A 12041-nucleotide genomic window follows, 5' to 3' on the forward strand; every position below is an offset into this window, starting at 1 on the left:
TGTGTCTATGTGGTTGTGAATCACTGTCATTATCTAGACCACATCCACAACCAAACTATTTAAGGCCATTCCTCCACTAGGCCAGATAGTTAAAAACCCAGACACCCCAATAGTAATTACATGAAAGAAAAAAAAAATAATAATTTTCTGAAGAGAAAAAGAACCGTATGGCACAACAAAGCAAGTACCTTATATACACATGCACCGTGTAAAAGTATTTAAGAAAAGAAAGCGACTTTGGCGACGATAATCAACTTTGTGCAACTCCGATAAATGAAAAAGTTGCCTCAATGTTTTCATGATTGTTTCCGATTTAAAAAAAAAACAAAAAAAAAAAACAATAAACCAAGGCAAAACCTGCCCTCTCATCCAACTCCTTCCGAGAAGATGAAGGCCAAGATAAGTTATAAGAAGTTCACAAAAGAGACGGGGTCAAACTGACAGGTGGCGCTCGCACGTCAGACAGCACAGTGGCATGAGCGCTCGATCGTGGTCAGATGTTTCAGCAGTGTGAGAGTTGGTCTCTTGATAGCACACTAAATCACATTTTAAGGCAAGCTTGCTTGAGCGGAACACAAAGTAGCATTACGAGAAAACAAATTAAGGGAAAAAGAAACAAGATGCAGCCAAGGATCCAGAGGGGGAAAAAAAAATAAAAATAGCAAGACGTGACAAAAGTATACCAGAACATGCTGAGAAAAAGAACGATGGATGAGACGGAATGCAAATGTTCACTCAACATAAGCTAAATGAACTTTGTCATCTTGAGTACAAAATTCCAGCTTCTGCATCCATACTTCACAGTGTATGGCAGGCATGTATCTGTTGAATTCTTCTACCACAAGCATTCTGGTGGTTTTGTGTAACGCTAATCCAAGAATCTTTGGCGGCATTGTATGGTTGAAACTAAACTGGGCATCTATCTTTCTTCTACACATCGTGTAATAGGTGACCGAGCCCTTGCAATGTTAATTAAGATTCCCTTAATTACATTAACCAATAAAATGCTATCCCAGACACATCATGTACCAATGAGAGTGGAGAAAAGGGTATTTGACACTTTAGTCTAATACAATCTTAAAGTTTCTGGGACCCAATGGCCAGTGTACTCTTTGTTACAAACTCAAGTTCCCACCTAGAAAGGGAAACAATTATGCTCTCTTTCAATACAAAATCATTATGTTTTATTTAATACAGAATGCATGCAGTTACGAGACAAAAATGTCCCTTTAAATGGAAAAAAAAGTCATTTAGATCTCCTTTGTGCAACTGGAGATTCAAATACGTGTTGGCGTTGTCTGAAAACATGATATTGAGGAATGGGATATATATGCTTTTTAAATCAAACAATGAAAGAAGCTGCAGGAAATGAATGAGAGAAGCTTGTATGAGTGTGAGGGAAATAAAAAGTGAGGTAAGTAGAAACCTAGGTCTCAAAAACGCTTTATGATTCGCCACTGAGGTTTAGATGCATTAACTCAATAATAAAAGTATCAAAAAGGGTTCCGAAAATTCTTGTACCATTTCTGCCTCCCACCAGAGACACCCCCCCCCCACCCACACCAAAAAAAAAAAAAAACAGCAGATCAACGCCGCAGATGATCAGAAGAAGCTCCTAGCCAATAACTTTCCATTAGTAGGGACACGTGATCTAGGAGTGTCATCAACTATTTCTCAGTATCTCCTGCTAGACCAGACAAACCAGGTTTTTAAAGTGGTTAGTCCTGCCGCAGATGTGTGCGTGCATTTAATCGGTACCTCTCGGATCTCATCAAACTAAAATTGGTATTAAGTGTGTACAAAACACAAGCACAAACACACACAAAAAATGAACTTGCATTCAAAATCCACGTATTCTCCGGATCACCTCTTTCAAAAACCAGCAATATCTGAAACCTCCTCGTTTCTGCATGTCCCTCATGCTCTCTTTCTCTATCTGTTGTGATGTCAGTCTATATTTCTGCCTGTCCCCACGGCTGTGCGTCCCTCGTTGTGCCCCTCCCCCCACCCCTCCACAGCCTGATGTCCGTCCTTTCTCCCTCGCGTTCACTTGTTCCCCTCAAAGGCGGCAGAGGCAGAAGAGGGTTGGGATGAAGACCCCGAATGCCACGAGTATAGGGAACATCAGGCTGCTGTTGTCAGTGGCGTATGGGTTGGGGGTGCGCGGCCCGGACCGAACCGGATTCTTGGGAGAGGTGGAGGCGCTCTTCTTTTCGCCTTCTGTACCCTCCCCCTCCTCTTCTTCCTCCTCCTCTTCCTCTCTCTTTTCCAGTCCAGGATGTGGCTGTAGTTTTGGCACATCTGAGAAACAAACCAGAGGTTGTTAAGAGAAGAAAGTACAAAAAAAGTAGAAAAAATAAATAAAAAAAATAAAAAGCAGGATGGCACTTGATTAAAGGGTTAGTTCACCCAAAAATGAAATTGTCATTAATTACTCACCCTCATGTCAACCCAAACCCGTAAGACCTTCGCTCATGTTTGGAACACAAATTAAGATATTTTTGATGAAATCTGAGGGTATTTGAACCACACACAGGCAGCAACGTCATTGCACCTTTTGAGGTCCAGAAAGGTAGTAAAGACATAGTTAAAATAGCCAACATGACTGCAGTGCTTCAATTTTAATGTTATGAAGTGGCGGGAATACTTTTGGTGCACAAAAACAAAACAAAAATAATGACTTTATTTAACGATTTAACAAATAGTAAATGCAGTGCAGGCTTCCGTGTTTACGTCCGAGGGCCGGCTCAGAATTCTCATCGCGTCATAACATTAAGGTTGAACCACTGTAGTCACGTTGACTATTTTAATGATGTTTTTACTACCTTTCTGGACGTCAAAAAGTGCAATGACGTTGCTGCCTATGTGTGGTTTGGATAACCTCAGATTTCAACAAAAATATCTTAATTTGTGTTCGAAAGATGACAATGGTTTGGGACAAATTTAAGGATACAACAGAGGCAATACAAAGAAAGAGTAAGCAGGGCCCTCCCCAAATTCTGTTTTATTCCATTTTAATTTTTATGGATTCCATTTTTTCCCCACTTTAATTTGTATAGGTTCCTGGTAATGGTTAAATAAAATTTTAATAATCAAAATTGTATAATTATTTGAAATCATGAAATTGTACACAATTCAACAATTTATTAAATGTTTAAAAAAAAAAAAAAAAATTATAATATATATATATATATATATATATATATATATATATGTAATTTTAAGGGTCCTAGTATGACAACAGTTTTATTTTTTCCCAAATTCCATATTGTTATTTTCTGTTCTTTTTTTAATGGTTTAATTAAATTAATACATCAAAAAGAATGTCTAATCAAGAGAATTAATACACTTTATTTAATAATTTAGCCAAATTTGTACAATGATAGGGCCATATGAAATGTTATTTTTAGCCCCAGAAATTCTGTGTTGTCTGTTCTAATTATTCTGTATTTATGATTTATTCTTAAAAATAAAATATGGAAGAAGAATTATGAAACACCTTAATAATAAACTTAATATAATAAGTATGAATAGTAGAAAGAGACACTTTATTTATATAGCAGCCTTTTGTGCTTTAATATTCACAAACACTAGTCCTACATACCATGATTTAAGCATACAGCCCTACGTTTGATTTATTCATCCAAAATTTGCCAAATTCCATGAGATTACACGTTATAATGTAAATTCCATTTTTATGATTCCATGGTTCCATCATCAATTTCCACATTACGAAAATCTTAGAGTCCTAAGAGAGGGACAACTTGCAACCCAACCAATCCCAGGGATCCATCTTACCCTCTAGCTTGCCCTTCATCACATATAGTGCACATATCTTTGGGTTGTCATAGTAACCCTGTGGACACAAGAGACAGAGATAGATTAGGGTTCACTGCTTACAGTGGATAAATGCATGCAAACACATGGAGAAAATATGCAAATTCATTTTAGTATATTCTGTGTGGCGGTTGGCCAGCAGAGTTTCTAACAGTGAATAAAAGGCAAGGTCAGTCCTGCGGCTCTCTGCCCCATCGGTTTCGAACCTAAAAAAACTGAATACAAATACCCAACCCAATCAAAGTAGAATTTGCTGAACAGTTCAGACACAATTTGTTAAAGCAATGCATACCGCCAGGTGCAAAAGCATCAAAATGATTAATTTTAAGAATGAGAGGCTTTATCCGGTGACTGACAGACAAGCTAATGCGTGTTACATCCTAACATCCATTAATGTCATCTTCCCTGTGGATTTCTGTCATGCTCAATGTACACGATTCCTCAGAGACTAATCGCTGCAAAGCCAAAACCATTTGTTGTTTACTTAAGAAAAAAGGAGCAGCTCACAAATAATCAATTAAATTACACTACTGGAACAAAAACACGCTCCAAGAGACAATTAGTTTTGACAGAATTCGTCTTCTTGGAAATTCTAAGCTTCAGTGTGGTTAAATAGATAACTACGTCACAATATTCAATCAATGTTTCTTTAGGAAAAAGGAAAATAAATAACAAGGCTTATTTAATTGTGTCTTGTGTCTTGTTTATTCAATAAAAGGATGACTGCATAGCCATCACTGAAAGAGTTATGGTTGCTTTTAGGGATTTTACGGCACTGAAGCGGAAACCATTGACTAACTTGCATTATGTTTATGTGAAAAATATCTTGATGGATTGATTAATCTACACTACTTTTAAAAAGTAAGGCAGCATTAAACTGATCAAAAGAGACAGGAAATCAAAGAATCTTGAACAAAATGTATATAATCAGCGCTCGGGCACACGTAATGATTATGAGTGTGTCATGAAAAACCAAAGGAGACTGTCTAAACATTTTAATAATTTATTGATAAAGTTTTCTGTGTTTTCGGCTGCAGAGATTAAGTCAATGATGCTGATTCGTCATCTCCGCAGTAGTGAATGTGCATATATATGCATGTTTCATACAGATTACATAATCTGAGAATATTTATTTCTCATTTGAATTGGTTCATTTAAAAGTAGACATTCAAGCTTTCTATTAGATATATTTCTTGTGTCCATGAGGCAAGTATCTGCTTCATGTTTGTTACGTGCTCAGGTTCACTGAGACCGAGACAGCAGAAAGTGCATCCTGATTGTTTTCATTATTTTACAAAAGTACAACGTTTTTCTGTTATTTTGAGTTTACAGAAGAGTAGACCCTTTACAGCTTGCATTACTTTTATCTCTATGACTAAAATAACAGAGTATTTTAAAGGGGTGGTTCAATGCGATTTCACTTTTTTAACTTTAGTTAGTGTGTAATGTTGCTGCTTGAGCATAAACAGTATCTGCAAAGTTACAGCGTTGAAAGTTCAATGCAAATGGAGATATTGTCTTTTAAAGTTATGGCAGTTTATTGGACTACAACGAGCTTCTTCCCGGGTTGGTGACATCATAAACCCTGCAAAACACACCTCCGGAACACGCAACAAAGTGGGTGAGGCCATGTCATGCAGCATGTGGAAGCGGAGTTGTGTACACCGGACGCGAGCGGCGCGACACGGCGTGTCAAAAGATAATAGAACCCATTATAATCTGTGATATTTTCTACATAGACAAACAGCTGTTTGTGCTATAAATTAAACACTACCTTTACAAAAATGCGACTACTCAGTCATGTATTCGGCTACAGTAAAGCTTTAATCAGGATAAAACTGTATATTGATAGCTAACAAACAGCAGTGACAGCATATCACTCTGACACAAATACTAAATGAAATACCATTCATAAACGTCCTTTAAAAGCCGTGATTGCAAGGTTCTGCCTGAGCCTCTTCATCTGGGTCTGATTTAGGCTCAATTTGATACAGCTCTATAGGTGCTATTATTTACATTTTCACTGAAGCAAGGGATGGTAAGGGGCGTGGAGTTTCCGGACGCATCAGCGAATCACGATACACTGGGCCAGCTACCAACATGCTAACCAATCTGAGCACATTGCGCATTTCGGAGGGAGTGGCTTCATAGAAGCAGGAAGTCAAACGAGCCGTTCATATGACAGTGGAAACAGAGGTGTAGAATAAAGCTAAAATATATGAAAAATACAGCGTTTTCGAAAAAAACAAAGCATTAAGACATGTTAAACTGTGCCCCAAAAACACAAATCAAGCCTAGAAAAAAAACACTGAACCACCCCTTTAAGTTAAATGTAAATGAACGCACCGGCACCTCCATGTCATGCAGTACACTTGGATATGTGCCAAATAATAGCGCACATTTATCTAGGACAAGGCTAAAGCGAGCGGATTTGTAAAGTTGCTACTACTTACATGTTTAAAATGATAAGCCATATTTGAGGTCGATGAATGATAGGCGAATATTTGGATTTCCTGCCATTAACAATCTCTCCCTCACTGACTGCGTGACTTTGTCACATCCTGTGGAGTTTTCTGTAACTAACCGACTAATAAAATCTTGGTCGACCAAGCCTAACAAAACCTGGCAGATCTTGCAACAACAATGAAGTTAAAGTGGAAACCAAGACATGGATAATGGATATACAAGATCAATTAACGTGAAATTTTCAGTAGCTGTGTTGCCATTAAAGAATTTGCAAAACTGTAATATCACATAATGGAAGTTGCTGCAATTATAGAAAGAAAAAAAAAAACGGTGGCTTTTCCTGCATCATAAATGACTGGAGTCTCAGAGAGTGCAGATGAAACTCAATAAACGCTGTCGTGTTATCTTGCCTTCGGATGCCTGGTGTTTGGGAAAGCAATCATGTGAGACGCTTCTGGGAGGTCATACCAAATTATTCTGATGGCAGACTTTGGCACAGGCATTTCAGATTGATCAAATCAACATTTGAGATGCTGTGCAATGAAACTGATCCACTAGTTAGTCTTCTTATCAGATAAAAATTATCTGCCTCAACTGAGCACATACTTTTTTTTTTTTATGGGCACATCTTTGTGTTTCCATCCAGCGTTTTTTTATGCAAAACCCCAAAATGCACATAAAAATAGCAGCAGCAACCCCTCGAAAGGGCAAGTTAAAGGATCAGTCAACTGACTCCAAACTTTCTCACACTGACCAGCAGACCATCCTTACTCTTGAGATCTATATAGGCAATAGGAAAACATAAGGTGACTCTTACCTTAACAAACTCTACCGTGAGTTTCCCATTAAAAGTGGAAACTTCACCGTGCACACTCAGTTTTCCTCTTTTTATCGAGAATGGCACTATTTCATCATGAGCTGTGCTGTGACCCACACGGTCAAAGATATCCAGATCCTTCACCACAACATGGCCATTTAAACGCACATCAAAAACCTGACAAAAGCGAACAAAAGGGTTTCAAAAGGGAAGAGAGAAAGAGATGAGGGAAAACTATGAAATAGATACCCTGGAATATCATGAATTATTAAACATCACCACATTTAAATATCGACTACCAAGAGTTATTGTATGCGCTGTGACAGTGAGCAAAATTCACACCTTTTGCTGAGACTGAGCAAAGTAAACCTCCGCATATTTCATGACCAGTATGTAGTCTCCTTCTTCTTTAATGGGTACTTCATAACCGAATGTATCCTCATTATATCGCTCTGTCTGGTAGAGAATCTGATCCTCCGGGCTGGAGCGCAGGATAGGCAGACGGACACCATAATCTGATGCTGGAGAAAAGTGGGAAAAAAAGAGCCAAATTGTGAGTTTGGGTGCAAGTTTAAGTGCCATTTTGTGTTTTTTTGTAACATGCTGAGCACATGTCAAACCAGATTAAGGTTTCCATAAAGATTTCTCATTTTCATTCCAATATCTATTTATAGCCAATGAAGAGCTGAATGGAAAATTAAGCACCACATTTATAATACTGGTCATTATCTACCAACACTGATGCAATAATGTGAAATAATGTGACAAAACACGTCTTTACAGAGCTTTAAAATGGACTATACAGGCCCTGACATGTGTGCACTGCATTTCTCATCTGACTCAGGAAGTGATAGTCATCATGCTTCAAGTGACAAGAACTTCCTGATATGATCCACAGCTCTAATAACAAAATACTAGCGAGCCAGATGAGCCGACAACCAGTCCTTCTCTTCATAATATAGTATGATTTACATTCTTAATACAATTTAAAATCATACTGTAATAAAACAAAAAGAAATATAATATTTCGCAATTCTTAAAGCGATAGTTCACTCAAATGACAATTCTGTCATTTATTCACCCTCAAGTTTCCAAATCCAAATAATTTTCTTTTTATCAGGAGGACCACAAAAGATGCCTCAGTCACCATTCACCACTGTCTTTTTTTTCCATCTAATGAGTGAATGTAGACTGAGAAATTTCTGCTTAATATATCCTTTTGTGTTCCATTTAAGAAAGAAAGTCATGGTTTGGAATGACATGAGGATGAGTAAATGCTTGTAAAAAAGAAGCACACTTTAACATACTATACTAAAAAATATACCTTAAAAGAATATAATTAAATGAATAGTTCACTCAGAAATGAAAATTGTCATCATTTACTCACATTCAAGTTTTTCCAAATCTGTATGAATTTAACCAAACAGCTGATGGGCCCCATTAAAGGCTTAGTTCACCCAAAAATGAAAATAATGTCATTAATTACTCACCCTCATGCCATTCCACACCCTTCGTTCATCTTCAGAACACAAATTTTTGATGAAATCCGATTGCTCAGCTACTGCATTCACAGCAATGACATTTCCTCTCTCAAGATCCATTAATGTACTAAAAACATGTTTAAATCAGTTCATGTGAGTACAGTGGTTCAATATTAATATTATAAAGTGTCGAGAATATTTTTGGTGCGCCAAAAAAAAACCCAAAATAACGACTTATTTAGTGATGGCCGATTTCAAAACAACGCTTCATGAAGGTTCATCGCGTGTCAAACCGCCAAAATCACGTGACTCTAATGCTCCGAACCGCTGATTCGACACAAAAGATTCATAAAGCTCCAAATCTTCATGAAGCAGTGTTTTGAAATCGGCCATCACTATATAATGTTTTTTATTGGTGCACCGAAAATATTCTTGTCACTTTATAATATTAATATTGAACCACTGTACTCACATGAACCGGTTTAAATATGTTTTTAGTATCTTTATGGATCTTGAGAGAGGAAATTGCTGGCTAAGCAGGCCTCACGAAGCCATCAGATTTAATCAAAAATATCTTAATTTGTGTTCCGAAGATTAACAAAGGTCTTGCAGGTGTGGAACGGCACGAGGGTGAGTAATTAATGACATTATTTTCATTTTTGGGTGAACTAACCCTTTAACTTGCAAAGTATGGGAAAAAATACTTTGGAAGTCCATCAACTGTTTGGCTACCGACATTCTTCAAAATATCTTCTTTTGTGTTCAGCAGAAGAAAGAAATTATACAGGTTTGGAACAACATGAGGGTGAGTAAATGATGACAGAACTTTCATTTTTGGGTGAACTATCCCTTTAAGTCTTTACTAAATGTAATGTTTTCAAACACTTTCTTAATTATATGAAAAAGTATTATAGCAATACAACACAAAATTGTTTTCATAAAACATTACAATGCTGCTTCAGGGAATTATTTTCATTTTTACACAGGGCATAGACTTTCATTCATGCATTCATTCATTCCCGACCGCCACAAACAATAGCCACCCCTTCTTTTGCAGACAACCAGGAGGGAAAAAAATCCCAAGTACTCACCTTTCCCCACTCTTCCTTCCAGTGGATCTTTTTTGAAATGAATACCGTGCACGTCTGTGTGCGCGTCCCCGCCGGCGTTTACAGCCCAGATGACTCGTTCTGCCAGACTCGGGGCCCCGCTCTCAGCCCGACACACTTCCACCAACAGCCACAGAGCTGCGAATACGAGCCGGGCAGCGCAGCGCAATGTCACCCTCCTCATAGCCTACCAGTCCGAGAGGAAAAGTGAAAGAATAAAAAAAAAGGAAGCGGGAAAAGCGATATGTAAGGAAGTCACTAGAGAAGACGGTGAGCTAGAATTGACACTCGCGTGCGCTTTTCACCCTGCGCTTGACCTGAGGGTTTAGGGTGAAAGGTCAGTTTTAACCCTGGGTTAATTTTAAATAGAGTCAACATCACTTTTAACAATGGGTTAGCCGAATTATAATACCAAAGGTGTATTGAGTACAACGACGATGTGCTAAAATGTGACAGCAAGTTGTTTAGCAACAAACAACCAATCATAAACTGCCTCGCAGCTCAACTCATTAAATATTCATATGCCTTGTACAGTTGAAGAAACTTTCACGCACTGTTTCAGCGTCTGAGAGAAAAAAAAAAGTGTTACAGTGACGACAAACGAAATTAATAGACTGTACTATTTGTGTTTATTATTATTCGCGACATTTACACAGCTAAACAGGCAGTTATTAAAATAGGGCGCGCGCGTCTCGGGCTGTACGCGTCCAATCGCCTTTACTGACTTCATGCATATGCAAATAAGAAGGTTAACCCAGGCAGTACAAATGAGTGAAATATCCTAAATCCCCAGGATTAATAGCTAACCTAGAGTGAACAACAGTGAACACTGTGACCATTTGAAAACGATAACCTAGGGTCCAGAATGGCCCTTCATGTGTGAACAGTCCAAAGCATTATTTATGTCACTCTTACTGTGCAGTCTGCGAAATACTCTCTGTAGTGGACGGCCGGCTCCGTTCAGATGCTTGAGTTGCACGCTGTTGTTGAGCCGTCCGGATCTCCGCTCATTTACCTGCCTGATAGTCGAGTTTAGCTGTGGGTGGTTAGCTGGCTAACTGACTTCCCTCTTGCTCTGTCATCAGTGTGGCAGCTGTAGTCTGCAGGTATATTCCCTCACATCTGCACCCTGTGTACGGCGTGTGCGCTCTCTCGTTTAATAGATGATCACACCGTGGTTATTCAACCCTTGTGTACTGCTCAGGACAGTTGTTTTGGGCTTTTTGCGCCTGAAATCACAGCACTTTCTGACCGGGAGGGCCGCGTCAGTACTGTGGGTATGTGTGCAGTCAGCAGCGCAGGTTGAAGGGATGGAACAGTAAGGAGAGGCACACTAACTTGATAGTCAGTTTCCGGAGTGGGCGGGATTTTGCGAGGATTAGCCAATCACACAAAGCCGACTAACAGGTTTTCCGACTTGATTTGCTTGTGAAAGGAATAGACTCGTCAAGTCCGGCAGGCTCTGACCAATCACAATCGATGGAAGTGTCTGGAAACAGCGAATCAAGTGTATCAACTTTCACTCACTTCCTCGCATAAATTAGCTGGCTTCAGTTCATTGGTTCGTTGTATATACGCAGCGAAAGGTGGGCGGGATTAGGCAGAACGGAACAGGTTAACAGTGTTGCCAATTCCGCGGGTAGTTTGTGATGTCCGCGGGTTGAATTGACCCCAAATAACGTGATATTTAGACCCTGGAATGCGAATTTTACCAGGGGGATCCCCGCCAAAAATGCGGATTTTACCCCCCGGAACGCATTTTTTACCGTGGGACCTCATCTGAAATGCGCTTGGGCTAGTTTTGAGGAGCAATTGGGAGGGTTTTTTTTTAGAAAACCTGGCAACCCAGGTTACTGACGTTTTATACTGAAGTTGAACGTAAAGAAACAGAAAAGCAATTTTATCTTATTATTTTTATTAATTATAATTGTTTATTAGTACTTATATAGTAATTATTTGTATAGTAAAAACATAAATCAGCAATTATGAACATATTGTATATGTTAAATATTAAAAATTATTAATATTATTTGTCGTTATTTTTTTGAAGCGATATATTTATTGAAAACACATTACTATGCAGGAAGTGGCTTGCAGAATGTTTTATTCAAGTTTATGCTGATCATTTGATTAAATTAATACAATAATATATTTCTTTATAAATGAAATGTATTTAACGCAACAAAATAGGCTTTCTTTTTTAAATTTAGATTTATGCAAGGTTAAACCATCATGATGTAAACTGCCTATTTTGGACCACACGGTGGCATTATTTTTAGCTGCATTCACAATGAAAAAGAAGGAAATTTCTGTCCCGTTTTGGTCCGGAGG

General features: G+C 38.3%; 1 protein-coding gene across 1 annotated transcript; it reads right to left on the bottom strand.

The window, feature by feature from the left end:
* Positions 1 to 1546: 1546 nt before the first annotated feature.
* On the bottom strand, positions 1547 to 11012 carry mlec (malectin). Its single transcript, XM_067395161.1, has 6 exons — positions 10626 to 11012; positions 9693 to 9897; positions 7463 to 7641; positions 7121 to 7297; positions 3799 to 3856; positions 1547 to 2301 (listed from the first exon to the last, which is right to left on the bottom strand). The coding sequence occupies exons 2-6, from the start codon at positions 9892 to 9894 to the stop codon at positions 2060 to 2062; spliced, it is 858 nt and encodes a 285-aa protein (XP_067251262.1). The 5' UTR covers positions 9895 to 9897; positions 10626 to 11012; the 3' UTR covers positions 1547 to 2059.
* Between the last annotated feature and the right edge of the window lie 1029 nt (positions 11013 to 12041).

The sequence above is a fragment of the Chanodichthys erythropterus genome, chromosome 9 (assembly GCF_024489055.1).
Source record: "Chanodichthys erythropterus isolate Z2021 chromosome 9, ASM2448905v1, whole genome shotgun sequence".
NCBI lineage: Eukaryota > Metazoa > Chordata > Actinopteri > Cypriniformes > Xenocyprididae > Chanodichthys > Chanodichthys erythropterus.

What these genes read in the sequence shown, in the direction of transcription:
- mlec (XM_067395161.1), bottom strand. Translation starts at nt 9,894, where the DNA reads ATGAGGAGGGTGACATTGCGCTGCGCTGCCCGGCTCGTATTCGCAGCT. An exon ending in TCACGGTAGAGTTTGTTAAG is followed by an intron (nt 3,857 to 7,120) that starts GTAAGAGTCACC and finishes TTGTGTCCACAG; the next exon opens with GGTTACTATGACAACCCAAA. An exon ending in GATGAAGGGCAAGCTAGAGG is followed by an intron (nt 2,302 to 3,798) that starts GTAAGATGGATC and finishes TTTGTTTCTCAG; the next exon opens with ATGTGCCAAAACTACAGCCA.